The 12,996-nt window shown below is 29.7% G+C and overlaps 1 protein-coding gene and 1 long non-coding RNA gene across 2 annotated transcripts; one reads left to right on the top strand and one right to left on the bottom strand.

Moving 5' to 3' along the window:
- Positions 1–261: 261 nt before the first annotated feature.
- Positions 262–5,642, bottom strand: LOC115977471 (glutelin type-A 3-like). The gene is made up of 4 exons (XM_031099335.1): positions 5,498–5,642; positions 4,643–4,866; positions 1,179–1,905; positions 262–571 (listed from the first exon to the last, which is right to left on the bottom strand). The coding sequence occupies exons 2-4, from the start codon at positions 4,836–4,838 to the stop codon at positions 418–420; spliced, it is 1,077 nt and encodes a 358-aa protein (XP_030955195.1). The 5' UTR covers positions 4,839–4,866; positions 5,498–5,642; the 3' UTR covers positions 262–417.
- A 5,745-nt stretch (positions 5,643–11,387) lies between these two features.
- On the top strand, positions 11,388–12,232 carry LOC115962985. Its single transcript, XR_004085657.1, has 2 exons — positions 11,388–11,554; positions 11,664–12,232. It is a non-coding gene; the product is annotated as an uncharacterized LOC115962985 (long non-coding RNA).
- The last annotated feature ends 764 nt before the right edge of the window (positions 12,233–12,996 follow it).

Raw genomic sequence — 12,996 nt, 5'->3', positions numbered from 1 at the left:
AACAAGCCCAATGAAACCATATTTTTGGTGTCTTTTGGTAGAATAATATTTTTGGACATCATGTATTGCATGAAATATTTTTAGAAAATTAATTAGGGGCCATAATGGGGTGCTGTCACCCATCAATATGTCACCCCCCCTTATGGAATTTCGTTGAGGCAAACCCAAAAGTTTCTTTCAATATTATGAAATTAACATTACATAAAAGAAACATTTCATATAATCCATTTGATATACGACGATATGTCTAGATTTTATCTCTGGTATGTGAAATAATATATATTTGGTACATATACGTTTGTGAATCCATAAATGTATTTTATTTATTATTTAATATATTAGTAGGAACAACAAAATATGTTGTTACTTTTATTTTACATAACTACGAAACATTATATTTAAATGACTAGGATCTAATTAATTATTGAAAGGGATAAGGATAGTGTTTTTTCCAATTTTTGACTTGAAAAGTTCTTCCAACTCTGTAGAAACATTCAGGGAGGCTTCAATCACCAAAGGAGATAATGCTTGCCATACCGATGCCTTACTAGCTAAATTCTCGAAGGCAGGCCTGCAGAACATTTAAAAGGGGAAGAGAGAGATGTTAAAACGTATTTTATTGTATAAAATATTTTGACAAATTTAACCCAAAAAAAAAAAATTTGCCATCCAATTTTAAATTAGTATGATTGGATTAGTTATCTCATTCAATTGGCAGGACAAGGTACACAATGGAAACAACTAAATTACACTTCAACTCATAAAGTTTGAAGTTATTTTCATTTTGGTCCCTTAAGTTTGAGATGATTCATTTTGTTCCACTAATTTGATTTTGTTTTCAAAGTGTTCATTATGTTTATCTTCATTACAAATTTGACCTTTAAAAGAGAGGGGGAACAAAAAGAAGACAATAATTAATGTCATTTTATTGGCATTTAATGGTCATATCAATCATAGAGATGGATAGAAAGATCATTTTGAAAATTAAATCATAGAGATTAATTAGATCAGCCACGTAGATAGATAGTGTGACCATTTTGAAGATGGAATCAAATTTGATGAACTAAAATCAAGAAGAAAATAAAAACCTTAAAATTAAGAAACTAAAATGAAAACAACCGTAAAATTTAGAAGTGTAATTAGTCTATAGAAAATGGTAAAAGATGACTAATGCTTACTTCTTAGATGTTGTTATAGAGAAACATTCCAGTCCATCTCCACCTGCAAGTTTGGCAACCACAAAAAATCTTGGTACAACAAGCAAGTGACCAGGCTTCACTTCAGTGTCCAAGACTTGCTTACCATTAATGCCCACAATTTGAATCTGACCAATCCCTTTCACAACATAAATCAATTGAACTGAAGAATCAGTAGTATACGTTGGTGAAAACATTGCATTAGCATCAAGTCTAACGAGTTTGGTGCTCAGCTCAACTTGATCAAGAAAAGGAAACTTGGCTTCTGTCAATGTAGTGACTTGTCCACCATTCTTGACACGAATATCAGGCAATGTAGCTTCAATGTTATAGAGCAATTTATTAGTATAGTTTTCGTTTGGTTTAGGCATAGTTTTTCCTTCTTGTAGCTTAATTATCAGAACCCCAGTTTGGCTTTTTGCGAGCTTATTTGCTTCATCTTTATTCATTTTATAAGCTCTACTAAGGAACTCTGGAGAGAAACCTCCCATGATACCCAGAGCCCCACTTAAAAAGAAGTAGGTGAATTCGCCAGGAATATATGACTTTGAAGTTTCACCTAAGAATACTATAACCAATTCAGAATCTCCATCATTGAACCACCATGAGACTGCTCCCATTACCACAGGTATGACATCTCCTTTCTTGAGTTTCAATACCACCTCCTTTGATGTTTTAGGGAATACCATTCCAACAATTCCATCACCACCTGCACCAGTTAACAGTACGTCAATGATATATATTAGGGAATGGTAAGAAGCTTATGGATTATCAAAAGAAATCATCAAATATTGGCCGGTTGGACGATGAGTTTCGCATAATGTAATTTTCGATAACTTGTTTGTTTCCAACATTTTACCAAATAAGTAATAAATTAACTTATATTTTTTTTTTTTGATACAAAGAAATAGCATTTTAACCTTTAGCCAAACTATTCCACCTATGCAGGGACAGAGTTAGGATTTTTTGTTTAAGGGCCAAATTTTGGTATTAATATAATAATCACGAATTAAGATAAACCATCACATATATAAATTTTAATATTTTGATACTAGAATAGGTCATAATTTATAAATATATTATATATAAAATTAACAACTTTCATATATGTATATTCCTAAAATAAATTTTTAGAAAAATTTATCATCTTTTAAATTCCAATGAGTATGCAAAAACTGTCTAGTTGAATATTAAACATATACCAAAAAAAAATTTGAGAAAACAAAAACTATCTTGTCTCCATAACTATTACACCGATTGACAAATTTTATTAGTTTTTAAGAGCATCATTGAACTAACTCAAACATTTGGGGAACTTCTATATATTTTTGTAGCTAAATATTTAAAGTTTTTAAGAATTATACATAATATAAAAGAATTTTAAAATTTTGGGGCCATTGTCCCCCAAGCCTTGCCATAGATCTACCCTGCATCCATGGTCTATAAAACATTTTGAAAATATATCTCATAGACCGATAATATAGTGGATTGAATCTAAAACTTACAGATTTACATCACATATGAAATTAATAAACCTACCACTCAAATATTTGGCGAGGATAATGTCCCTACTAAATTATTATAAATTGGTAAGAACATATCATATTATGAAAACTAGCTTGTAACCTCATGCATAATTGCATATACATGGATATACATTAAAATGCGTAGTATAATTCTTATATATATAATTTAAATTTTATTGATAATCATTCTTATATATATTTTTTAACTCTTTAAAAAGTATTGTAAGAATATTATTGGTAGAAAATGTAAATTTTCCATTTTTTTAAATTTTTATATATTAATTAATTCTAAACTCTTTGGTTTTTGTACACAATAACTCACTTGGATAGATATTTATGTTGTGGTTCCACATTTGACTCCAAAATTAAGAAATAAAACACTCTATCTCTAAAAATAAATAATTTAGGATACATAGCACAAAATTGGACTTTAATTGTAGAAGTTAATTAGATTTTCTCTAAGTTTTGCCTATTAATATATATATATATATATATAGATAGATGTTGTGGTCCCAATTAATGGCGTATATGTATTGAATTTGAATTGTAATTTCAGCACCACCGCTGATTGGCAGCCATGAGTTAATTAAGACCGCTGTATGGGAATGTCAAATGTGACCAACTGCCAGTGTCAATAGACTTTTGGTGAACATTTATCCATATATATTGGATTGACAGCACTGGAAACTGATATATAAATAAGACAATGTACTGTTATATATATTTACCCAAAAAAAGAGTGAATATCTTATGGTATATATAGACTGAATAAGACAATGTACTATTATGTTATATATAGATAGAGTACAAACTGAATATCTTATCTTATCCAAGCCTCACAAAATGAGGGAGGGGAGAGATGTCTTTGGAGATAGGATTGAGTTTACACATTATAGGTAAGGAATCACGGTATGGGAATTCTTACATGTTTTGGACTTTTTGGCGGTGAAAGCGGAAAATCACAAAACCCTTTTTTTAAGAAAAAAAATTATTAAAATTAGTATAAATTTTATTACAAATAATTACAAATTGACATGTTAATAAATGTGATTAACATTACTTCAACAATATTTTTTTTTTGAAGAGTACTTCAACAATATAATAAACTAGTTGGTAATTAACTCATATAATACACGAAAAAGGTTAACATAATATAGATTTTTTTCACTTTTTTCTTTTCGTGTTTAAATCTGAAATTCAGTGATTATTATAGTTATTGGTAGGTGTTTTTTATGATTGTGTTTATATATATTTATATAAATATATATAAACAATATAATTAATTTTTAATTAAATTTTTTTGAGAATATTGTCGTGTAATATTATAAGACCCCAAAATTTTTTGTAACATAATATTATAAGATCAACCATAAGTCAAACATTTACGATTTTGTATATATAATAAATGAAGAAAAATATTAAAGTTACCATCAATTTTATTATAAAAGGCTTGCAAATTAACATGACAATTAGTGTGATTAGTGTTACTGCAACAACTCATAAGTAAAGAGTAATGCTAGAGGTATAAATTTTTCTACAAAAACTTGTACAAACTGTTGATGTGATGAGTGGTTAGTGGTAAATAAAAAAGTAATGTTAGTGATGTCTAGATGAAAACTAATAAAAAGTTGGCAACATTAATTGTTTGTAAAAATGTTGTAAAATATTTTGTGACTATAATATTACTCAAATTATCTTTATATGATTGATAATATATTAATTTGTAAGATTTATGCAGTAAAATTTGTTAAATCTTAAGCATTACTCCTAAATGAATATTTGAATTATTTTTTTATGATTAATTACCTGTAAAACTTATGTAATAATATATATAGAAAATTAGAGTAGAGTCATTAGTCCTATAATACAATATTTACAAGTGAGATATAGATTTGTTATGTATAGACATATTGCACTAACCTCCAAGAACATAACCGACTTTGGAAGAACCTGCATAGTGGGGAAGAGCAAAGCCGCGAGGCTGCAGAACAAGCTTACCAGCACCAACCTTGCCCTCACCAAGTATCGGAAATTCAGAACTTGACCAACTATAGTATGCTCCACCTTCTCCCTCGAAAACCTTTTGTGCAAACTTGGGTGTCAAGTCAAACTCCATCTTTTTCTTGCACTTCACTTAATTAGTACTACCATTTAAAAAAGAAAAGGAAAAGAAGAAGAAGAAGCATTTTGATTAGTGTAATGTTTAAGAAAAAGAATATATTGTCTTCAATGAATCAATCAATACAAAATTGGGTTGAGAAGTTAAGATGCTGATCACATAAGTGCATTTACAGTCATTTGAAATTTGAACACAAAACATAAATGTGTTTCCGAGGGTGTTGGTTCTATAGATTTGATTCTTGATTTTTACGTTTTGAAAAAAACTAAGTTCACTTGTTTGTTTAATAAACTTGTTTTTTAAGTTTCTGGATATTTGTTAAATTGTAGTTATTTTCCTAAACAAATGAGACTTTAAAAAATTGAACATAAGTAAATAAACTTTTTTTTTTAATTTAAAAAAAGCTATTAACAAACATATAGATACACTAACTTATATAAAGAAAATAAGTAGCTATCAAGGCAAGCCAAGCAACCATAAGATAAATTTAATTAAGATACAGAGAACACAAAGAGTTATTATGATGATTATCTACCAACATAATTTTCACATTATCTTTTATTTTTATTTCTTTTATTTTATATATTTGTTACTGTTAGAACAAAATAAAGTACAGAAGTCAAAAAAAAATTCTGGCAGCAATGAATTTCGTGTACCTGTAAATGTATTTGAGGCTAGAACGAACACTAGCAAATAGCAATTTCCACTATATTGACAGAATTAAGGAAATATGTACTTTTCTTTTTTCTCTTTTGGAAACAAACTTAAAAGGAAACTATATGATGAGAAGAATGAAGAGGTACGTTTAGCAGTGCACTCCATTTATAGGCAAGTTTGAAATTAATCGAAGGTGGTCTTTGGTTGAGTATAAAGTATAAACACTGGCTCTTTTATTGGAAGTACAGATGTCATTCATTCCTTGGCTGTTTACTTTTCACGTGGACTTCTTTTTTTGTTAGATAAACACGTACATGTACTATGCTTCGCCGACCTGTAGTTGTAGATCAATTTTTCTATGTCCTTCACATTGCCAAATCGTTTTTGTTCAAAAAAAACCTCTTTTTTGTTGACGACAATGATGTTGTCTCTTTAAATCAAAAAATTGTATACGTAAGAGAAACCATCAAGGCCGGTCCTTACTCTCATCTTTCTTGTGAATCTTAGCCTGTCCTTTTCATGGTTTGAATTAAATATATTTATTTCATGGTTTTCCTAAGAATCCTAATTCCTAAGCCTATCCTTTTCATGGTTTGAATCGAATATATTTATTTATTTCATTGTTTGAGTTAAATATGAAAAATTCTAGTGGTTAAAAAAATGTAACAAAATTTTTATAATATAATTGTTTTAAGTTGTAGTGGACTCATGTATATTATTTTTATTTAATTTTATCTTGACGTATGATGGGCTAATAACTTAGCTTGTTGTGATATTTTATATAGAATAACTAAATTTAAAGATATATCCACAATTATGTTATTTAAAATTTAAAATTATATGACATTCTATACACTATAAATCTAAGGAAAAAAAAAAAAACATTAACTATTAAATAGACGTCCTCCCAGGGGAGACAATATATACCATATCAAAATTTATTTTGGTTTGATTAGGGAAATTAAACATTTTGGTTTTGATAATACTAATGTACCATTTAGGGTTTATTGTTAATTTCATATATTTAAATATATAGATAAATAGTATAAATATTTATTTATTTACTTATATGCTCATGAGTTAAAATTTTATATAAATTATTAAAAATATATATATAATCATAAGTTCACATCTCATTTAATATGTTAATGAACTAACTAAAATGTCAAGTTATTATTAATAGTAGACAACTGATGTACTATTATTATAATAATAATAGCACACAATGTATTTATTTTTCCTAAATGTGTCTAAGATTATACCAATGAATAAAATGTTACCGATTTGTAAAAAAAAAAAAAAATATATATATATATATATATATGAAAGATGGGTTCAAGTTACACTTGGAACCCGTTTGGATAGGCTGTTCACAGAACCTTAACGCGCGTTTTAGACAAAACGTGATTTGCCAAATCGTTTGGCTCCACAAAATCAGCACGTTTGCGTTTTCAAAATCCAGATTTTTCACGTTTACAAAACACTGCAAAGGTTTGCCTTTTCAGAGACGCAGATGGGCTAACCGCTATTTTTTTCTTCAGAAAATAAAAATATCGCCAATACCATAAGAAATACCAGCTTTATCCCTTCCCCCATGTATACCGTACCGGAACCTTGGTCGGTACAGGAACGCTAATAATTCGTTCCGGTTTAAATACCGGCCGTACCGGAGTCATTCCGGCAATACCGAAGCGAATACCGAATTTTGGAAACTGGATTTCTAAGAAATTGAAGGTCTTTGAAGAAGAATAAAAATCGAAGAAGCAGTTGAGGCTTTTGTGAATCTTTGAAAAAAAAAATCACCTGTCGTTGCAAAGCTGCTGCTTCTTCTCATTTCCCTGATGCTACCTCATGAACTTCTTCTCTTTCTTTTACTTCTAGCAACTTCCTTCTATCCCACTTTTTCTTTTTCTTTGTTTTATCCGGCTGTGAATCTCAATGCAAAATTTTGAAACTTGTGGTCAGTAATGGGAGAGAAAGGAAAGTCTTCAAGTTCACTTTTTACCCATCCAAATGGTCATGTCATTCACGTGGCCTGGTGTATTTTTTATTCCCTTTAACTGTGTTATGGTATTACTCTTTAACTCAAAAAAAAAAAAAGTACAATAGTATATATATATTGGTTATCAAAAATATATATATTATAATAAACTATATATTCTGTACATTAGTTAAATAGTATCAGATATTTGTCAACAATGATCGTTATTAGCTCATTGCTGCTCAGAGATTTTGGGAAAAAAACTTTACCATTGTTGGTAGAAGTATAGATTCTTTGATGAGGTTGATAAAAAAAAAAAAAAAAAAAAACATGACAACCTTGAATACTCACTTTTTTTGAAATCATATGGATAACTTAATAACAACCCGAAGAGCCAAAGGGAGTAGCATAATTAGTTAGGAACATTTGCCTCATGAAGTGGAGGTCACTACTGTTCCTCTTCTTTGGGGCCAAAACTTGTTTATCTTAAAAAAAAAATAGATGACTTAATGATAACATTATCTACCTTCATTTTCAAGTTTCAACTCTTTGTCAATGACTTTGATGAGCTCTACTTATTTCATGATCTTAAATTTATTTTAATACTTGTTTGATTCCCTTGAGTTCTTCTTTGAGGCCAAAACTTGTTTATCTTAAAAAAAAAAATAGATGACTTAATGATAACATTATCTACCTTCATTTTCAAGTTTCAACTCTTTCTCAATGACTTTGATGAGCTCTACTTATTTCATGATCTTAAATTTATTTTAATACTTGTTTGATTCCCTTGAGTTATACCAATTAGCTCTGCTTATTTTTTTTTAGTAATTATTTTAATATAATTATTTTCTTAATCATTTTAATATCTTCCTCTTGACGGTTTTTTTTTTCAATTTTAAATTATATAAATTTCTCTCCATGATTCCAACAACGACAACATCATTATTGTTATTATTATTAATGTAATTGTCAGGCTTAATTATATATTTTTAAAAATAATTAAAAAAACACTAATTAAAAGAAAAATGACAAAATAACCTTAACAAAATAGTTAAGTCCTTTTTTGGAATTTACACTCCAAACAGCCATTTTTAAAACAGCTTATCCAAATGCTTAATGTAGTTTTAAAAATAAAAAACGCATATTTTCACATTTTTACCAAACGCTTATCTGTGGTTTTTAAAATGATGTTTTCAAAACGCACGTTTTAAAAACGCTCGTTTTAAAAACGCACCTTTATGAACAGCCTATCCAAACAGGCCCTTGGTGTAACTTCATAAGAGTTACACATTTTATGGACCATTGATTACTATTAGATTTAAGGGTCAAAAAACATTCATAGTAATGTCATTATTACTCCCTATAAATTAGTGATTTAGGCATTAACTCTTATTATTAAAGGAAAAAAAAAATATATATATATATATATATATATATAGTTGCTTCCACCATTAATGCAACACCTTTATTGTCACTGTCACTACCACCAACATCATACCATCTTTATTTTTGTCCTCCCCATCACTCCTTTAACATCGTTGCCACCACTCACATGCAGTGGAGACTCTAAGAATTTTTTTTAGGGCTGTTACTAAGATATTTAAATTATACAAAATTTAATAAAGCGATAACATGAATATTTGTTACAACTACGAGTCGAGTTACTAAGAAGCGTAAAATTGTTGAGATTACAAACCAAAAAGAGTATAATTGTCGTTACCTTCAAAGAGAACTTATAACCACAATATTTTTCTTTGTACTATTTTTTAAGGAAAATGAAATTAGAGATTATTTTTATTGAATAGGTTCATCAAACTAAAAATTTTATCTTTTGGTTTTATAATAGGCTTTTTGTTGAATATTTTGTTCACTTGTTGTTGTTTGGTGTTGTCTTGTTATTGTTTGGTCTTGTCTTGTTTTTATTTGGTTTATGTTTGCTATTATTTGGGCTAATATTGGTTGTTGTTATTTAAGCTTTAAAATAAAAATGGATTAAGGATTATGTTTGGAGGCAGAATTAATTTTGGAATAATGTTATCTCCATAATATTTTTACAATAAATCTTATGTACAAAACTATTATTAGTGGGCAAAAAATAATATCAATATTAGGCCCAAATTAGAATTAGTAATAGCTTATTATATTGAATTTATTATGAAAATGTTGTGACTATAGTAGCATTACTCTTATTTTTTGTTGAACTCAAATTTTTGTAATTCTCAAATCAAATTATTCAACATTTTTATTAAGATGGTCATAATAAGTTAGTTTAACATATAATATATTTTTTTCTTATTTTTTTTCTGGCAAGTGTACATGTGACCGTCCTAACTTGCATGTGGAGCTGCCACTGTTCACATCGCACTTCGTTTGGTAGCTAGTATACCACGTGATTCATGTGAATCAAGTTTTGTACGTGTTTTTGAAGGCTATCTAAACCATAGGGCTGTCCTTCACGTCTCTTCCTTCTATTTTATATCTTTAAGTTTTTACAACTCATGCCGTCTATTCCTTTCCCTCATATTTATCCTCTTAAGTTTTTGCACTTCATGCTGTTGTACACTTTTCTGGTTATAGGGACGGCGTGCTAGCCTAGGAGTTTGGTCTTAGATAGAAAAATCTGATCCTTAGAAAGTGCTAGCCTAGGAGTTAAGTCTAATATAGGAGAAGCTATTTGCTATCAAATTATACCTTGATAGCGTATCAAAATTCAATAAGTGTGAGACATGTTAGTAAAAAATAATTACTCCACTAACAAATGAAAGGCATGTGTTAGCGGATAGTTATTTTTACACACATGCCTTTCATTTATTGGATTTTGATATAGATGATGTGGTATCATCTGATACAGAATACTTTTTCTTAAGATAGAAAAATCTAATCCTTAAAAAGTCCAATTATGATTTTATTTTCTAAATTTAACTTTACAGAGTATATCACATTATTCAAATTTTAAATGACATAACATGCATCTTGATATTGTAATATTATTGTGCCTTTGGTTGGCTATTATAAGCCGGTAAAACACATCTTTTTATACTATTTGTGGGTCCCATATAGGTCATGCAATAATGAATATTTATTTTTGCTTCAACGGCTTATTGTTCAACTACTTGTGGATTTATTTATGGAAAACTATCTAATTTTCCAATGTTTTGTAATGACCTCGAAAATGAGTTTGAGAAAATTTTCTAGTGTCGGTATACACAAAATTTTTATAATATTTCTTGTATAATTCAAAACATGCATAAGCATGTGTAATATATGTAAACCCAACTAATGTAATCAATATAAAAAATAAATGAAAAATAAAAAACCAAGTATGAATTTGGTTTTCAAACTAATTAAAATTTTTGACAACAAAATTGTCATTCTTATGCTGCAATATTTTTTTAAAATTTAAGTCCTTGATAAATTGTATCAATCTTGCTTCTCATAATTTGAAATAACCATAAGCTCCATTTCAATTAATTCAAAATACCCCATAGGCTAAAAAGTTTAATTTGCAAAATATTCTAGTACAAATAATTTGATAAATACTAAAATGTCAAATTGTCCATATAGAAGCATCCAAATTCTAACAAAATGCACCTACATAATCTAAATTGGCCAAAGGGGTTATGAAAGAAGTTCTACAGCCATTGTCAATGACCTAGCTTGTTTTTCATCCACATTCAAATGGTCAAATGAAGACGCAAGCATAGTATTCTCAAGCCCATCCATTTGCATAAATCTTTTTTATTGTGGGACAGGCTCCCCTCCCGTTTATAACTCTCCTGTTTTCTTCAGTTTTAATTTAGATGATTGACACGTAGTCCACATAAAATCCAAGGGTTAAAAAACATCCATGACATATTAAGTTTTCTCTCTCTCTCTTTATTTTATTTTATTTTATTTTTTTAACTCTCTCTTATCTGCCTCTTTCGCCGATCAGATCAGCAACATCGCCCTCATCCTTTGGTGGACGGTGGCAGTTTGGACCGAAGCGGTGGTGAGATTAATGGCTGAGAGCATCAAGACTTGGTTTGGTGGCAGTACGAAACTAAACAAGGAGGTCCTCCAGCTGGGTAGATGGGTATGAGTTGGTTTCTTTGGCATTTGCAGATACGTACTGATTGAATGAATATGGGTTGGGCGCTGTGTGTGATTAATGGCTTACAGGTGACTTTTTTTTTTTCCTTCAGCCAGTGGTTGCAGAAAATTAGATCGGAGGTGATATGGATTTTTGGAGTGGGACTTTCAATGGGTAGTGAATTTGGTATGAGCTGGGGTTAGGCCATTGCTAATTTGCTATTGTTGTGGCGTGGTGATATAAAGAGAGAAACTGTGTTGAGATTGTAAGTTAGAGCCTCATAAGTGATTTGCTTTGATCTAGACGCAGGTGTCAGTAATGATGTTGGTCGGAGAAAGAGGCATATTTGGATTTGTCTGTTAACAATTTTTTACTTCATTGCAAACACTATCATAGGCTAATTGATCTTTTTTATTTTCTGGGAAAATGAGAAGTCAAAACAATGGGAACTCAAGACATCGAAAATTGATGAGATAAAATATAAAATTCATGTTCTATTTTTTGAGGAAAGGAAGTGAATCCCGCTTCAGTCCAAATTGCCACCATCCAGAAGTCCACCAAATGTTGAGGATGATGATCTCTGAGAACTCACTTTCTGATAATAAGAAGTTTGGAAAATGAGAGAGCGAGCAAGAGATGTTGAGGATGATGATCTTGGTCAGAGAAAGAGGCAACGAAGAGAAAAAGCTTAATATGAGGTGAATGTTTTTCAACCCTTGGATTTTATGTAGGTTACGTGTCAGTCATCTAAATTAAAGCAGGAGAAAACGGGAGAGTTATAAACGGGAGGGGAGCCTGTCCCTTTTATTGTAGAAGCAACCTTACCAAGTTAATTGTGTAGACAAATCTTGGTAAACATCATCTTCAACCACATTAGCACGACTTCATTTCTTGTGAGAACTTGTTTGATTTGAGGCCACATGCAAGGGATCAATGTCAACATCAGTTGGTTTTGAGAGTCATCCAATGCTTCTACACCTTTATCACGAGCTCCCTTGGAAAAACCCCTATAGCCATGTCCTTGCTCACAACAAGCCATCTCATCAAACATCTTAATTTTTTTGTTTAGAAATTGTATGTGCATGGGCTAGGATGTGCCTTTTTTTTTTTTTTTTTTGTTGAGGATGTGCCTGTGTTAAGAAGGAGAAAAAAAAAAAAACAATTACCAAAAATAAAAAGATACAAAACTAATATGAACATCAACTTATTTTATTTAGTTTTTAACTTTTATCTATAGTATTTTTAGCAAAAAGCTGGATAAAATATTTCCAAACGAATACTTAATTTGAACTATACAATTGATTCATTTTTAATGGGAAGGATCTTAACACCTAGGGTATGCACTAAGAAAACTTTCTAATTTCCATTATCTCGTAAAATTTGGATCCGTTTGCCCAAGCATGCATAGCCTCCATGATATATATATATATATATATATATATATA

This window comes from Quercus lobata, chromosome 2 (assembly GCF_001633185.2).
Source record: "Quercus lobata isolate SW786 chromosome 2, ValleyOak3.0 Primary Assembly, whole genome shotgun sequence".
NCBI lineage: Eukaryota > Viridiplantae > Streptophyta > Magnoliopsida > Fagales > Fagaceae > Quercus > Quercus lobata.
The sequence above is the reverse complement of the archived record's forward strand: the minus strand, read 5'-3'. Positions and strand labels throughout refer to the sequence as shown.